This window comes from Lissotriton helveticus, chromosome 2_2, assembly GCF_964261635.1.
Source record: "Lissotriton helveticus chromosome 2_2, aLisHel1.1, whole genome shotgun sequence".
Classification (NCBI taxonomy): domain Eukaryota; kingdom Metazoa; phylum Chordata; class Amphibia; order Caudata; family Salamandridae; genus Lissotriton; species Lissotriton helveticus.
In genome coordinates this window covers 372,489,508-372,507,551 of record NC_136060.1, presented here as the reverse complement: position 1 = coordinate 372,507,551, position 18,044 = coordinate 372,489,508, and the positions used below count along the sequence as shown (strand labels likewise).

The 18,044-nt window shown below is 45.5% G+C and overlaps 1 protein-coding gene across 2 annotated transcripts in view; it reads left to right on the top strand.

Annotated features, from left to right (window-relative positions):
• The window catches only part of HTT (huntingtin), a 1,924,961-nt gene that overhangs the window by 874,549 nt on the left and 1,032,368 nt on the right, over positions 1-18,044 (top strand). For both annotated transcript variants that reach the window (XM_078678546.1, XM_078678545.1), the window contains one exon: positions 1,581-1,742. In XM_078678546.1, coding sequence (XP_078534672.1) covers positions 1,581-1,742 — 162 coding nt within the window. The remainder of the gene's footprint in view (positions 1-1,580; positions 1,743-18,044) is intronic.

Genomic DNA, 18,044 nt, shown 5'->3' with positions numbered 1-18,044 from the left:
CCTTCTATAAAGGATTTCCATCTACCAGAAACTAACATTATGCAATGTTTTCAACAATGACACTCGGTTTTGCAACCTGGGTACAGGGAGGCAGCATGTAGATCTCTCACTCAATTAGAAATGCTCTTTGTCACCTATGCTACTCATTTCTAATATTCACCCTGCTCTCCAGATGCAATGTTTTAAATGAAACTATAAAGTATAAAAAAAAGTGGTGGATGGAAAGCTTGTATTAATATCGGGCAGTGGTAATAACTCGGGCCGCATCCCAATCCATTGGTATTTTTCACACCACGCCACTCTAGTTTGGACCCTGCTATATGCAAGTCCGTCTTGGCCCTTCTCGAGACGAACGATCCAGTCCAAACTGCCAAGCCAGGTCCTCCCTGAACCAGAACTCAAGCAACCCAATTTCACCCTAGTTATGGGCTCACCAGCTGGGTACAGCTTGCTTCCAGTGACAGTGTACACTGGACCCACATTTGGGCATACCCTTCCAACATTGGGCGACACACCAAAGTATACATTGAATATACTGATTGAATATCTATATATTTATATGAAACAATGGCAGCGAGCGTTGACCCCTCTATCACAAAAACATCAATGGTATCGTTTGTTATTGAAAAAGGTGATGTTAAAGTGTTCAGAACAGAGAATCCATGTATAAGAATATGATGTTATGGCATATCACCCCAGTGAAAGTGAAGCATATGCATAATGGTACATTGGGTCTTTGTTGGAGAAATAGTAGTATGGAAGTTGATGATTTATATATATACGATGGTCATGTCCCTGGTTTTAGGTGTTTTGGAAAGAAGACCTGTCATATTAAGGAGTTATTGGGCTAGGGGATCTGAGCTGACCCTTCGGTAGTGATACTGGGGTTTCGGCCCACTGATGTTAAGACCATCGTTATAACAGACTGGTTATAACAGATCATATGACATTGGCCTCCAAACAACTTATTGCCCTCTAATGGAAATCAACAAACATTCAGACAGTTAAAGAGTGGAGTGAATTTTGGATAATGTTAGCAATGGAAAAATTAACGTGGGAGCGGGCTGAGATGGGAAGTAAATATGATGCAAGTTAGAAGCTTTATTAAGAGTAAGAAGTTAAAGTTTGGGTGGTATACTCAATGTCAAGTGTTTCACCCATTGTTTGCAAGGGGTCGAGAGGGTTGGCAATCGGGGATGTAATTGTTGTATGTACATTTGTGCACATTTGGAAATATCAATAAAGTACTTTTGGAAAAAAGCCCACAAAGGCAAATAAAAAAAAAGGTTTTAGAAAATGTTATCTTTTTCTAATAAGAGTAAAGATGAGTGTAGGTTATTTAAATATTAGCATAAGTAAGATTCTTTCTTACTTGAAAGAAACCAATTTCTTCAACATAAATTAGGCATGCAGTTAAAAAAAATGTGCTTCCCTGTGGGTGATAATGGCTAATATTGCCTATATTTAATATCTCAAGTTATGGTTATCCAAATTGGGTTTGGGTTTATATGTATATCTTGATAATTCTATATGTGCTGATGTTATGAAAGGACAGACATAAATGTTACTTTTTATTACAGAATGCCATTCACAATCACATTCGGTTATTTGAACCACTTGTTATTAAAGCTTTAAAGCAATACACCACAACGACATCTGTGCAGCTTCAGAGACAAGTTTTAGACCTTCTAGCACAGTTGGTACAGCTTCGAGTTAACTATTGCCTTCTGGATTCAGATCAGGTAAGATTTTGTGACTTTTAAAAGGTTTGAGACATATGCTTAAATTGTGAATCATAGTCACGCCTTCTCTGGATTGCCCATTGTGTCTGGTAAAATCTCTACAATTCGTCAATTTCTATTTGAGTTTACGAATTAGAAAGAAGTTGGGTTGATCTTTGTCAGACCGTTTTTTTTGTTTAGTTTAATTTCTTTTATTGAATTTGCATATTTCAGAAAATATAGAGTGATACAAGTCATGTATATCGATGTACACACACAGTAATATTACATCTTACAATGCACCGCTAAGCATTCAGAGGCCTTGCGGGTTGGGCACAGTGTATACAATACAACAACGTTTATTATATGCATCATACTGGTCCGATGTCCCATTTGCAGTGGCTCTCAAATTGGGGCGTGACCTGATGGATGGCCACTACCCGGGAGTTGCTACTTCGCTCCCACAGCAGCACTGCTGTATAATGACGTTTAATGTAAGGTGCCTATGTTTGCGTGTGTTAGTGTTGGTTCTTAAACTTCTGATGTATTCTTGGTGGTCTGAACATGTGGGGGTAAAACTGGGAAAGCGGGTAGGGAGCAGCTACGCTGGTCTCCGGCATGTCCCCTAGCATGCCAGCTATACTGTCATTACATGATGTGTTGATGTATACGGGCTGGCGAGGGGCCAGGGGGGTTTTGTTCTTGACATATTCCTACGATGTAGTTTTGTGTTCGGGGCTTCTAGGTATAACCTTCCCGTAGTGTCAGCTTTACATGCTTACATTTGATCCGGCGAGTGGGCCATTTATTTATTTATTTGATTTATATAGCGCATTATAACCCAGGGGTCTCTAAGCGCTTTGTCAGGATCCACTTAGGCGATTAAAAAAGGATACAGCTGGTCAAAAATTAGAGGCAACCCCACACTTGCTGAAAGAGCACTGTTTTTAATCTCTTTCGAAAGGACAGTAGCTTGGTTTCTTTCCGCAGTTCCATTGGTAGTTTGTTCCAGAGAGCTGGGAGGGTATGGGAAAAGGCACGACCTCCCACGGTAGCCAGTCTGCAACGTGGTTGGGTAAGGAGGGTAGCTTCTGCAGATCTTAGCGCCCTACCCGGCCTGTAGAGGATCAGGCGTGATTTCATATAGCTTGGTGCCCTACCATATAGGGCTTTGTGGACAATGCACAACCCTTTGAACATTATCCTCTGCTTGACTGGCAGCCTATGCAATTCTCGCAGGAGGGGGATGCATGCGTGTTCCTCGGCTTATTAAAAATGAGTCTAGCAGCGTCATTCATGACGACCTGCATCTTGTTCAGAAGTTTTTGCGGCAGCCCTATGTACAGCGAGTTGCCGTAGTCCTCCCTGGCTAGGATCATAGCAGAGACCGCACTCCTCAAGGTGGAAAAAGACAGCAACGAGGAAACTTTCCTAAGTTGTCGAAGGAGGCCGACACAAGTGCCCACCACAGCCATAACGTGTTTTTTCATGGACAGCTTACCATCCACATGGATGCCCAGGCTTTTTACAACAACCGCCGATTCCGGAGGTGTACCTAGCTCCCTTGGCCAGAATTGATCCTTCCATGGGTTGCCAGCGATGGTGATTGGCAACACCTCGGTCTTATCCGGGTTGATCTTTAAAGAATTCCTGGACATCCAGTTGGCTGTACATCTCAAGATATTTTGCAATCTTGCGAAGGCATCCTGGCCATCATCCAATTGGATGATAATTTGGGTGTCGTCCGCGTAGTTGTACACCTGGCATTCCATTTGATTGAGCATCAGAATCAAAGGCTGTAAATAGATGTTGAACAAAAGGGGTGACAGTGCAGACCCTTGCGGTACTCCGCAGGTGATCGATGTAGTGGTGGAAAACAGGTCACCAAGTTGCACTCTCTGCATCCTCCCTTGGAGGAAAGAGGTGAACCATGCAAGTGCTGTGCCCTGAATGCCGAACTCCCTCATCCGCGACAACAGTTGTTTATGACAAACGGTGTCAAATGCCGCGGAAAGGTCCAACAGCACCAGGGCACCCGGAGTTTTCTTATCTGCTCTGTTCCTCAGTTCATCCACAATCGACAGCATGACGAGCTCCGTGCTGTGATTCGCACGGAATACCGCCTGATTCGGCTCTAGCAGGACGTTACTTTCCAGGTGTTCCGACAGAGTGGTGAGTACGTGTTGCTCCACCACCTTCGCCAGGAACAGTAACTGGGAAATTGGCCTGAAATTTTTCAGACATTTCACGTCCGCCCCCGTTTTTTTCAGCAGGGGAATCAGCCGGGCCTCCTTGAAAGAGGAAGGAACTTGTCCTATCTGTAAAGATGAATTCAGGAGGCTCAGCACGTCTTCCTCTATACCAGGGAGTGCCAGTTTAAACACTTCAGGTGGGCACGGATCAGCCTGGGAGCCCGACTTGACCCGCCTCATAAGAAAAGACAACCTCTCCTTTGTAATCAAGGGTAAGGCAATTAATGGGGTTGACACTGGCATTCTAGCTGGCATGACCTGCGACGGGCAGTCAATCTTGGGGGTCGCCATAATTTCAGAAACAAGATCAGTAATCTTGTTAGTAAAGAAGTCTTGACATTTTTGGCAGTCCTCCTGCATGAACTCCGTATTCTGTTCCTTATTTTTCCTAAGCTCCGTGATGACTCGGAAGATTTCTTTCTGGGGGTTCGTGGCAGTTACAATCCTCTCCTCAAAAAACTCGGATTTCCTAGCTATGATCTCCTGCTTATAACTAGCGAGTGCCTGTGTATATCGACTCCAGGAGTAGGAGTTGTAATCCTTCCGCCAGGCTCTTTCCAGTTTCCGTAGCCCCCGTTTCATCTCCCTGAGTGGTTCATTATACCACGGGGCCCCATGTCCTCTGTCCACTAAGTTTATCCTACGGATTGGTGCCACCCAATCCGTGGCCTTCCTGAGTTTATCCATAAGTTCCTTACAAAGGACAGCTGGATTATCTGTCCGAATATTAGGTAGTGGATATGTTCGGAGAAAGTCTACCATTTTATCTCCATCGATGTTTTTCCACTTTCTGACAGCCTTCCGCCCTCCACTGGACGTCATTTTTTGTTCGTCCACTAGAATCTCACCCCTCACCAAATGGTGATTGGACCATACGCACGGTTGGACAATTACAGAGCCTTGCGCTGGGACTGTCATCCAAACCAGGTCAAGGGCGTGGCCCTTGACATGTGTCGGGCCCTTCACTTGTTGGACAAAATCCAGTGATGTCAATGCCTCCTCAATCTGGAAAGCTTGTCCTTCTTTCGGGACTTTTTCCCAATGGTAGTTAAAATCACCCATGATGACTATTTTATCATACCTAGAGCGTATATCCTGGACCAGTCTCAGGAACAAATCTGGGAAGTCCGGCGAAGCCCACGGGGGGCGATATACTAGGAGAATTATCATGCAGTCTGTCCCCAGCTTCGGCTTAACACCTAGCACCTCCGCACCACCCATACTTTTGGCCAGGATCCTTTCGCCCCGTAGGCGAGAGCTATACAGAAGGGCCACACCACCCCCTCTCCTAGCTTCCGTTCTATTGTAGCATAGCGCCGAAAAGTCAGCTGGCATAGAAGCTACGAGACCATTTGACCCCAGGGAGGTGAGCGTGGGGATTGTGCATGGGAGGTCCTAGGCAAATTCGCTTGTATTGTTTCGTGGGTATATTGGTGTAGCAGTTGTGCCCATTCCAATGATATGGGATGGTTTTGTGTTCCTTTGACCTCCTCTTCCCTCAGTACCTCTTCTTCTGCCTTGCCCGACTTTTTAACTGCCCCTACCCAGGATGCCTCGGGAGGCCCTGACGGGTCTCGCCAATACATTGCCAATCCCCACTTCGCTTAAAGGAGGGCTAATGATTCAAAGCGGCACTGTACCTTCTCAGTTTTCCGCCTGCGGAATAAACCGAGGGCACATGCCTCCCGGGTGGATATGCCCGTAAGATTTGTCGTTGCTCGAAGTGCCCTGTGAATTGTATGCCAGTAATGTTGTGTCGTGGGGCAATCCCAAAACATGTGCCTAAAATCTGCCTCTGGGGTTTGACAGCGGGGACATGCGAAGTGCGTGTCGGGATAAAAACGACAGAGACGTTGCGGTGTGAGGTATGCTCTATGGAGAATATTACATTGAATGTTCTTGAACCGGGCGTTCCTAGACACCTTTTTCGTGTATTCAAGCACCCTCTCCCATTCCTTGTCGTGAAATACCCGTCCCACGTCTTCTTCCCATGTTTGACGTAATGTGTGCAGCGGTTGCAGAAGTAGTGTCCTGACCGTTTTGTAGAGCCAGATGACTAAATGTCTACCTGCTCCCATGAGTAGAATTGCGTGCAGTACTGAGTGTGTCGGGGGTTCTCCTTCGTCTAGGCCCAGTATTGGCGGCCACAATCTAATAGTTGTCGGGGAAGCAGGAACTGTCCCAGCGGGAGGTCATACTCGTCTGCTAATTGGTCATATGTTCTTAGTTGGCCATCTATGAATAGGGATTCCACCTCTATAATTGAGTGTTCCGTCCATACCTGCACAGTGCTGGAAGTGAAATATTTTTCTTGTCTGGGTAATCCCACCAACGGTAACAGGGGAGAGTATATAGGTGTACCTTTTTCATACACTGTCTGGCAATAGTTACCTGTAACAGATAGGTTTGTGCGGGCTTGGTACCTGGCATTAGTAATCGCCGAATAGCCAGGAGGGGTATTCGTCCTTCACATGGTATTGTCTCCCCATCGTGACGCTCCGCTGTCCAGTGTGATAACTACTGTAGCTGGAAATACACTACAAAAGCCGGGGCTCACAGTCCCCCTTGGTCTGTCGGTAAGTACAGGGTGGTCAGGGCAACCCTATGTCTCCCTCTGCCCCATATCAGGGAGGTGAGGAGTGTGTTCAGTTCCCGAAAGAAAGGGTGCAGTGGTATTACTGGGAGGTTGGCAAAGTGGTAGAGTAGTCTGGGGACCATAATTGTTTTCGCAAACGCACTACCCGGCCTATGGGGGTTAGGGGCAATGTTCTCCAGAAGCTTACCCCTGCTCTTAACCCCGCTAGTGTTCCGCGGTGGTTCCCCTCGTATATGTCCTCCGGGGTGTGGTATAGTCTTACCCCCAGATATCTGGGCGCCGCAGTGCTCCAGGTAAGCTGCTGATCTCCAATGGAGAGATCCAGTGGGGCCTAGTGGGGACTCCGTGGATAAATCGTCGATTTATCCGAGTTTATTTATTTGATTTATTTATGTGATTTGTTAAGCGCGAACAATTGCCCAACGGCGTCTCGGCGCTATGAATGAGGGCAGGATGAAAGGGAATGTGAGTTACTGGTTAAAAAGCCATGTTTTTATTTTCCTCCTAAATGCAGTCAGAGTGGGAGCAGACCGAGTGTCTAAATCAAGGGAGTTCCAGAGTTTTGCCGTCGAAACGTAAAACCTGCGATCACCCCAGGCCACCGTCCTGGTGCGGGGAACCGTCATGATGAGATTGTTCATTGATCGGAGTGATCGATTAGGAACATGGAATTTGAAATGGTCAATGAGAAAACGTGGGCCTTGTTTGTGCGTGGCTTTATAGGCAATACAGAGCGCCTTAAACTTTATCCTATTTTTGACTGAGAGCCAATGGTATTTTTTTATGGTGTCGGCAATAGGTTTGAATTTAGGGGTGTTCGAAAGCAGTCTGGCCGCGGCGTTCTGTATATACTGCAGTTTTTTGATGACCTTTTCTTGGGCATTGACCAGGAGTCCGTTGCAATAGTCCACTGAGGACATAATGAATGAGGTGACCAGTGTTTTACCAGAGTTGGGGGGAAGGAAAGGGAGGATCTTTTTAATTGCTTTCAATTTAAAAAATGATGAGGAAGCAATGGAATTAACGTGGGACGAGAAATTGAGTTTATTATCTAAGAGAACTCCTAGGTTCTTTACCTTAGTAGATGGAAGGGGGGGGACCTAGGATCGTGGGCCACCATGTATCGGACCAAGTGGGAGTGAGCTTGCCAAAGGTCATTACCTCAGTTTTATTGGAGTTTAATTTGAGGCAGTTTTCCAACATCCAATTACTGATGGCCATCATACCTTGCTGAAAGTTGGCTGCTATTTTCTCTCCATTCTCCTTGATGGTAAGAACTAACTGGGTGTCATCAGCATAGGATGTTAGGCTCATCCCCCAATCTTTGATTACCCTTGCCAAATCAGTGACATAGATATTAAATAGGGTTGGACTGAGGGATGAGCCTTGAGGGACACCACAGGGTAGGGCCAGTTGTTCTGATAGGAAAGTGTCTAGCTGGACTGTCTGGGTGCGGCCAGCTAAAAAAGATCTCAAGAGGTCTTTTGCTTTGGTCTGAATGCCTATGGCATTGACACGTCGATCAGGATGTTATGATCGACCGTGTCAAAGGCCGCTGTGAGGTCAAGAAGAATGAGTACTGCCGCACCTCCCTGGTCAAGGGCTTTTCTTATTTCATCGGTGGATTTGATGAGCGCGGTCTCCGTGCTGTGTGATTTGCGGAAGCCAAACCGACTGTCATCTAATAAAGAATATTGTTCTAAGTATTGAGAGATTTGAGAGTTCATGAGTTTTTCGACTATTTTTGCTGGATATGGCAAACTAGCTATAGGACGATAATTGTTTGTGTCTTCTGCATCAAGATGGGGCTTTTTGAGTAGGGGTTTGAGAAGCGTGTCCTTCCAGATTGTGGGGTAGATACCCGAGCTAAACATGGTGTTAAAAATGTTTGCAAGTTGAGGTGCAATAATGTCCGAGATGGGAAGGAGAGTTGAGGCAGGACAGGGATCTTTGGCTGATCCTGATTTGATGGAATTCATGGCCTCGATAACTTGGGTAGGATTCGTGTCGGAAAACTGTGAGAAAATTGGGTGATTGATGGGGACGGCATTTGGACCAGTGTCTGTGTGGGTTTCCTGTGTGAAATTAGTGTAGATGTTATTAACATTATTGAAGAAAAAGGTAGCCAGATTATTGCAAAGTGCTTGGGAAGAATTAGGGGTCGATTGAGGAGGCAGATGAGATAGTTTGGATACCACTTGATAAAGTTCTTTGTTGGAGTTCTTTGCTTGCTCGATTTGAGAAGAGTAGAATGTACTTTTGGCATTTTGGATGAGGGACTTGTATAGTGACATTTCTTTCTTATAGATTTCCTTATTTTCAGTGGAGTAGGTCTTTCTCCAATGTCTTTCTTTATTGCGACAGAGTTGTTTCTGTAACCTAAGATCCTCGGAGTACCAAGGTGCCGATGGAGTGCTACAGTTTTTATAGGTGGTTTTAATAGGAACTAATTTGTTTAGGGTCAGAGTAAGCCATTCTGTGTATTCGCTGGCTGCTTTGTTAGGGTCTTGAGGTAGGATTGGAACGGTGGCAGAGAGCATATCGCGGAGTTGGAGATGGTCAATGTGTTTCCAGGGTATAAAAGTTTTAAGTGGTCGGTTATGGTGTTTCTTGATAGATCTCGGATGTGATAGTAAAAATGACAGCGTGATGGTCTGTCCATCCCAGTGGGATGATCTCCGTGATGGATAGGTTGGTGTCATTTGTAAATAGCCCATCCAAGGTATGACCGGCTTCGTGTGTACAATTTGTGATACGTTGGATGAGACCAAGAGATTCTAGGTCAGTGGTGAGAGCTTTGGTGTCGTTATTAGTCTCTATTTCTAATGGAAAGTTGAAGTCTCCTAAGATGATCACAGTGTGTTCTAATGCAAGAGATTCCATCATATAGGCGAAGGAGGTCAAACATTTACTTCTGCTGCCTGGAGGGCGATATAAAAGGACACCTTTAAAACGGTTTGAGGGACCTAGAACAATAGAGAATTGCATGGCCTCACAAGTGGGGAGTGGCAGGGGGTTAACCGTGGTTTTAAACTGGCTACGGTAAATAATGGCAATTCCCCCTCCAGTTTTTATTTGTCTGTCTTGCCTAAGAATATTGTAGCCTTCTGGGACGGCCACTAGGAGATCTGGATCAGATGCCGGGTTGGTCCAAGTTTCTGTTAGAAACAATAGATCCAATGTTCACTACGAATGAGATCAGCAATTTCCTCTTTGTGCTTACTCAACGCTCTCACATTGATAAGTGAAGCTTTAATATGCTTGGGACTTATTTTAAGAGACGGAGTATAAGCTTGCGTTGGTTGAGGGGCCTCTAGTTTAAAACCGCAGTGAGTACAGGGTTTAAGGTGATAGAGGGGTTCAAGTAGATTGTATGTACAGTCTGGACATGTCATGGTAGGGCGTAGATCTAGGAGGGCCTGATGGTGGTAGGTATAAGATAGAGCTGTGGTCGATGGGCCAGGGTTTGTGGCCCTCGGCGTGGTCCAGGCGCGGACGGGCGCAGACGGGCTTGCCTTTGGCGCGCCGCCGGCGCGTCCGCTGCGCTTGCGCTTGCCCTCCGCCCTTTGTAGACTGGGGCAGTCGAGAGACTGGAGCGCTACATTCGGCATCCGCCGGAAGTGGTGTACTTTTTGTGCCTTCCGGTAAGCCCTCCAAGCAATCGGCACAAGCCGTGTTGGACCGGGGCCTCGGAGCCAGAGTACGAGTTAGGCAGGTAGGAATAAAGTGCAAGATGCGCAGGACATTCAATTTAGTACAATCAAAGTTTTTAAAAAACGGTTAAAAATCACAGAAGAGCGGCGCCTAGTGGAATCAGGCTGCTCTCATTCAATCAAGGTGCAAAATGCGCAGGATATGCAATCTAGTGCAGACAACGTTTTTAAAAGGTTCAGGTATAGCAGAAGAGCGGCGCCTTGTACAATCAGGCTGCTCTCATTCACTTGCCTGCTCCGGTCTCTCCGCCCTTTGTAGACTGGGGCAGTCGAGAGACTGGAGCGCTACATTCGGCATCCGCCGGAAGTGGTGTACTTTCTGTGCCTTCCGGTAAGCCCTCCAAGCAATCGGCACAAGCCGTGTTGGACCGGGGCCTCGGAGCCAGAGTACGAGTTAGGCAGGTAGGAATAATGTGACGCGCAGGCCGGAAACCCTTGCAAAGTCCTGCAGTGTTCAGACCGTTTAATGTGCCACAGGACAGACACAGGTTACTGGGCTCAGCTATGGTTGACCTCCTTCTGGGTGTGCTTCTCCATGGCCAGGTAAAGTCATATGCTTCCTGGCCTTTCAGTTCACTTTTGACAGGGAAAAGTTTGCATCTGGTGTCCTGGGATCTCTCCTGAAGTGGCTCTGCAAATTGAGCTAAGTACACCCCTTTCTGTACTGGACTTTCATAGCAGAGAGAGTGACGAGTTTAAGACTTTTCAGATAAGTAGTATGAGGTACAAGAGCTCAGAATTCAGCAATCAACCAGCAAACACATAGCCCAGTGCTTGTGTTTAGTAAAAGCAACAGAACTAAATACTTAATAATGCAATGATGCTAAATAAAATAGGCTTGAAATCCTGGTTCTTCATATATCCTTATGCCCTGCCGCTCTTATGTCTCCTCCCCACCTGGGTGATACATAGGTGCTCTAATTCCACGGATTTAGTGTCTGAGGTACACATTAGGCACAGTTGCAGATTATCACAGTTATCTGGTGGGGTTTAGAAGTGAAGCTCAGCGACCAGATCTTACCCTTGCTTTACTTCAGGTAGAAACTAGAAAGTCTTGAGTCTGTGCACTCTTCTGCCTTCAAGCACATCTCTGCACATGTGTGGTGGTTAAGGGGAAAGCCTTGGGATGCCTGTATTCCAGTCTGTGCAGGTTAGGGGATTATGCAGTTGCTTCCTGATATAGACGTCGCTGGGTGGATGCTGTTCAGGTTTGGATTGCATGGCTGAGCCTCACCAGTGGATGCTGCCTCTTTAGCCTGTAATGGTCACAGCAGCAATGTGCAGTGACAGCCACATTGGGCCATGACAGCAGTTTACAGTGGAGACTGCTACACTTGGTTAATGCAGTATTTGGGACAGGTATCAGTAGTTGCACACAAAAACATGTGGACCCCCCTCAGAATGCAGACCATTCTAGGCTTCGATCTCTGATAGTATCTGCTTTCTTTGAGTGCTCCACACACGAGTAACATGATGGGCTTCTCCTCCTTGATAGTCTCTCCTCCTGCAGCGTCAGCCAGACTTCTTTCCTGTCTCAGCAGGCAGGTGGCCTTCTCGTTATGAGGCAGAACTTCCGTATTTCTCCAGCATAAAAGCTCAGATTTCAGGTGATGTCCCCTCCGCATCAGCAAACGTCATCGCTGCATATACAGAATCTCTTTGGGTACTCTATAAAGCACTCCCTTCCTTGATCAAGTAGAACTTTGAACAGGAACAAAGTGTGGTAGTTTGACTCCTACTTTTATACTAATTTTCAAGGTGGAGATGTAGATCCCCAATCCCAAACTTCACAGCCAGTTTGAGGTGGTTCTCTTTCGAGTGGTCTTCTGTCTCCAGAGACCGCCTTTCTGTAAAGTAATGCATCTCTCAGCAGGTAACACTGTTGCCAAACAGGGGAACCTATTACATGGTCATAATAAGTGGTAGATTTCTGCACCTGGCTGTCACCAGCCTCTCAAAACTAGTAGCCAGGTGCAGACCGAAGGGAGGTCTGATCTAGAAACATCGTCAGATTGAACAACAGAAACTGCAGTCCCACCCTTCACCCTTACTATCCACGTAATGGTAGTGCGTAGGAAGAATTAACCAGCAGCCCCTTGCTAACAAAGCCTTTATTACATTTCGAAAGGTAGCACTGTGTCCAATCTGATCACTTCTATTATCTGAATCACTTTTGTTTAGCTACAGGGACTGCAGTCTGTACTCTTCCACTGTCTGGGGAAGCTGCCCTCATCCTCCATCTTGTTTGTCATTGACATGGTCTATTTATATAAACATTGGTAAATCCAATATAGCTTGCCTATGAGAACTATTGGCAATGATATGTAGCCATGCTGTACAGCAGTGAGGATGCTTTGCAGTGTGGCTAAAGCTAATGTGAAATAAAGTACTGTGATGCTGCCAGGGCTCTTTTTGTGTTTAGAAACAGTGCATTATTGCTGAATGCACCACAGACCTTTTTTTAATGAATATTTTTAACCATGGTGCACAGATTATTGTTTGTCTTTTGTGGGCAGCTGGTGACTGCCATACTGCCAAGTTGGCAATGCCCATGTTGTACAGCACGACCAAAAATCATTGGCACTGCCAATAGTCTTGACGGCGAGAACTATTGACTTTCCAAACCTTGTTCGGTCTTGATACAAAACCCCTGTAATTCTCAGCAAATAAAATTCATCTCCCCTTGTGTGAAAAACTAAAGGCATATGACGTTTGGCAAACAAGTCCTATCACATGAAGAAAGCAATTGCATCCATGTCATGTCTTAGTGAAATTACATTTAGAAGCACATAACACCTGTTGTCACACTAAAAGCAGATAACATCTGTTGTCACAAAGGCAAGTTTGACTCATGAAGAGGGGAGTGGGGGAACTTTAGTAGATGTTTATGTTCGAATTTGAGGAGATGTTCGAACTGTCAAATGACCTGCTGGGTGATGTTGATACAAATGGACGTACCATGTACTGTTAACAAATCCTTCAATAAAATCAGTTTAAAAAAAAAATCTGTTGGCATCAATTTCAAAGCAGGGAAGAGCTTCTTTGAAGTGTGTGACTTAGTAAAACATAGCTACAAATGACAAAAGCTTCGCAAAGGACAAAAGTAAAGCAGTAAAAAAAATGTGTACCTCAATCACAGCATGATCAGTGAAAAGTCAGCAGTCAAGCTGAAGCAATCAGTACTTGATCCATGATCCATCGAAAGAAGCGTAAGTGAAGTCGGCATGCAAGGTCAATTAGAAGTCAGCAAACAAAAGTGACAATGAAGCCAACAAATGTTAATCAGTGGATGAGCTGCAAGCCCCTTGTTGTATACAATATCTCTCACAAGCGAGAGCCATTCAGGGTATGCGCTGTCAAAGGTGAGAACTAAAAAGAACAATAAGAGATAGCAGTATCTGACAAAACCAGGTAGCTCAGATGTTTATCTTAACATACATATGGCTCAAGAAAGCAAGACACACAGCTTTGGGGCCTATTCACAAACTACATTTTGTAGAACTTTTAATAATTCTACTATAGGACTACTTATGATTTGCAAAATGCTAGTTACAGACCTATGTGAAGAGACCCTCCATCCCCCAACTGTCATATCTTTTCTGTGCGGATCTCTCTGCCCAGAGTCCCCACACATGCACACATACGTTTTTGCAGTAAATATGAAAGGGGGAGTGGCTGGATATTGGAAATACTTATGACTAAATGAGAAGGGTTTAGGAAGGATTAAGCAGAGTTTAAGGTAGGGGCTTAGGGAGGGACATGCACTCGCACACTTACAAAAGAGTAAAGCCCATTTTATTCTCAAACTGCATTTCCAAAGGTACTATAGCCAACTAGCATTTGCAATGCAATAGGTCTCACATTAGGAAAGTTTGATCTATTGGTATTGTAAATGACAATTATTGTATTTATGTGTTGCTTTTGAAAATAGAGAAATTAATAGCTTAGGTGATACATGGAGGACCAGGAGCCCTGCTGGCTTTGCTGTGCCTGGGGTATTGAAAGGACGCCATAAGCGCTGCACCTGCTTTCCCAGAGTGCCGCTGACTCCTGCCTTACCGCTGCGGGACTGCGAGGCTTAGGAACCAGCTGTAGCCTCTTCCCGCAGCGGCCACGCCCCCCTATCTGCCGAGCAAATAACTTTTCGCGGCACCCGCTTCGCGGGTGCCACTCACTTACCCTTCTGCTCTTTGGAATCTGCTGCGGTGATACACGGAGGACCAGGAGCCCTGCTGGCTTTGCTGTGCCTGGGGTATTGAAAGGACGCCATAAGCGCTGCACTCGCTTTCCCAGAGTGCCGCTGACTCCTGCCTTACCGCTGCGGGACTGCGAGGCTTAGGAACCAGCTGTAGCCTCTTCCCGCAGCGGCCACGCCCCCTTATTTGCTGAGGGTTATAAGAGCAGTCTGCGCTCTCCGCGCAGCGGGACGCGCGCGGGACGACACCCGGACGAAGCCCGGACAAAGGGCGGGCCGTTTGAGGCCGTTCGAGGACTGGCGAGACTGGACTGGGCTATTCCCTTTCCATTTATATTTTTCCTTCTGTTTTCTTTTGCTACTTTCTGGGTAAAATGGTGGTAACCAGAGGGAATAAAACCAAGCCCCCGGGTGGCGTGGGTAAACTGCTTGGTCCTATGGATGATTTTATAACGAAAGCGAATACATTCATAGACCAAAGCATATCATTGATAGAGGAAAGGGTATCCCTAGATCTAGCATTCGCCAAGAGATCCTCCTTGGGTATCTTGGCTGATGCTAGAACACCAGTTGTAGGGAACATCAATGAAGGGGTGAGGGAGAGTCGTGGGAGACGTAGTTTGCCAAATAATGTGGATCTATCTGTGTCCCAGCTCGCAGATTCACAGCTAAGCACAGACTTAGAAAGAACCCCTGAATTATTACCCCAAACCCCCACACAATTGACTTCTCTGGAAAGAATCCACGCAAGGGGAAAGAGGGAGGGTGCGATAAGCAAGAGAAAGAATGATAAAAAAAAACCCTACCTCTAATACGTTGGATTACACTCCAAGTGCCCCACAGGATCCACAACCCAGAGCAGAACACCTAGTAGTTACTGCGCTAATTCATCACAGTGAGCATGAAACCCCCACCCCTATTGATCTGGAATCCCCTACCCTATTACCTACTAATAAGGGACTACGTGATGGTGAAAATCCACAGCTGTTAAAGAAGATCGCTGACCTATTTAAACTATCTTTGCTACCAATAGAACAAAGGTTAATACAGCTGGAGATTCAGATATCCAAGTTCGTTAAATTCCAACAACATAACCAATTAGCAGGGGCCCAAAAAACAGGGGGAAATAATTACAAAAAACAACCTCCCACAAAGCCCGTTAACGCCCCTTCGAAATCTGCAACCGCCCAAAAGAATGTAACCCAAGCTGTAACACCTACTTTGCAAACTACCAAGAGTACACCGAATACATTTACTAAGGTACCTACTACTTTGCCACAGGGAAACTCCCAGCCACCAATTACACCTGCTCCAAACTTAGTGGCAACTAACAAGGCTATAAACAAAGCAACATCTAAAACACCGGCCCTTCAACCCTTGCCCCCTAATCCCCCGGTCCCTAAAGCTAATAGAAATATTCCCAGAGGTTCCGGGGAGGGCAGACTTCCAGTTGATTTGCCACCTGAGGCCTCACCGTATGTAGCGGTCATGACTGGCGTCCCAGAGCTAGCGGACCACAATGCGGAACCTGGCTGGTCCCTGAAAAACAAGGCACAACATTGGTTACAGAACAATCGTCCCATCCCTCCAACCTGGAATGGAAGGATTCTGTCAGTCCGCAGGACACCATGGGTGGGTAAAGCCAGAAAATCGATTCCTGGGGATTGTATTGTGATTACCTTTGAGGATCTTCGTATAGCAGATTACATCTGCTCCTGGGAAGATACGAACGTAAATGGAGGTATCAGTGTAAAACCACTCTCTTTTTTCTACCCTTTAAGACAATTGAAGGGTTTCTTCCAGGATTACGATCCTCCATGGGCTGTTCCAGCCCCCCGACAGGTTGATTTTTTCAATACTGTATATCATGGGGGCCCCAGATATCGTGACCAAGATAATTCATGGCATCTAGTGGGATCTCGCCACCAGGGTGGAGGTTGGGAAGAATGGAGGCCTCTTATGCAGAGGACGACACATAGAGAACCGCCCCGTTGGGAACCGTGGTAGAACATCCCGCTGACTAATAGATTCAGCGGACTCGAAATGGTCGATTGACCACCAACTGATATAGAACCTGTTAACCCCAGCTCACCCCACTTCAGCTCTAAAATAAATTCTCCCCCGGCATCCATAGAATCAGTAGTATTAAAAGCTGACATATTGCCCATACCCATCCTCTTTTGGAACGTAGCGGGTCTGCGCACCAAGATTGGGGATGGGACGGCCCAAAACTTCTTAGAATATTATAAAATAATTTGTCTTCAGGAGTCATGGTCTACTATAGAGCTCCATTTATTAGGATTTAAAACATTTTTCATCCCAGCGGTGCGTAGTATAATAGGTAGGCCCAAAGGAGGGCTAATAACGTACATCGCGAATACCTTGAACCACCTAAAAGTGACCATTGTCCATTCTGATCCTAATTGCCAAATTCTTTCACTTTCCTTCGTGAATAAGGAGACAATTCTTTTGACTAACTTTTATAATAACCTAGAGGAAGATCAATTTACGACTCTTCTTAGAGACGTATATGAGAGACTAAGTCAACTCTATCAGTGGAAAGGTAGACATGGGGCAATTCACTTACTATGGGGAGGGGATTTTAACCTTCACCCGTGCCCACTGGCGAATTCACACTGCTGTGGGATTGTGGATGAATTTGAGGTCCCATTAGTGCATTTTACTCATAGTAAGGCAGGGAATGCCTTAAACAATGTGCTTTCCGACTTGGACTTGCAAATTGCTAATCGTCCAAGTTCGGATTCAAATTCCCTTAATCCGACCTACGTGGGCAGAGGTCACCAAACGACAGTTGATTACATCTTCCTGTCTCCTGGATTGTTAGATATAGCCAAAGATTTCCAGGTCATTGATAACTCTGAGTGACCACTCTGCGCTGAGGATGCATTTTCATCTACTCAAATATAAGCCCCAAAATATAGAAATAGCAAATACTCTTGCCCAGAATAACCTAGAGCTAGGTAAACAGAATGGTTACACAATAAAATGGGAAAAATTAACCCCAGTGAAATCACCAAAAAACTGGTTAAGCTGGCTTATCCCAACATAATTTACTGCTTGGACCTCTCGGTAAATTACGAAGAAGTCCTAGACAATTTCAAACAAATTCTAGAGAAAATTAAGGAACTACTTTCGTCTAAATTAACGTCCAAGCATTCCGGCAAGAAAGGGTGGTTCAATCATAATTGTACTACAGCCCTCACTAAACTAAAACTCGCCCTACACAACAAACCCAGGGATATGGGACAGATCCAACTTCTCAGACGCCAATATATCGGGGAACGCAAGTCAAGAACCAAAGAATTGAAACAGAAACTTTGGGAAGATTTGCATAAGAGTGCTGTCTCAAAAAATAGCGAGGCCTTTTGGCGAACGGTTAGAGCTCCTTATCTTACTGACAATAATATCCCCAAGATTGAAGTAGCCATCGATGAAGAAACTTGGGTGGCTCATTTCACTAAGATTTCTAAAAATAATTCAATTATAGATGGTCCTGATAATACGCTTCCAAAAGTACATTACCCTATCCCGCTCCTCTTTGACATA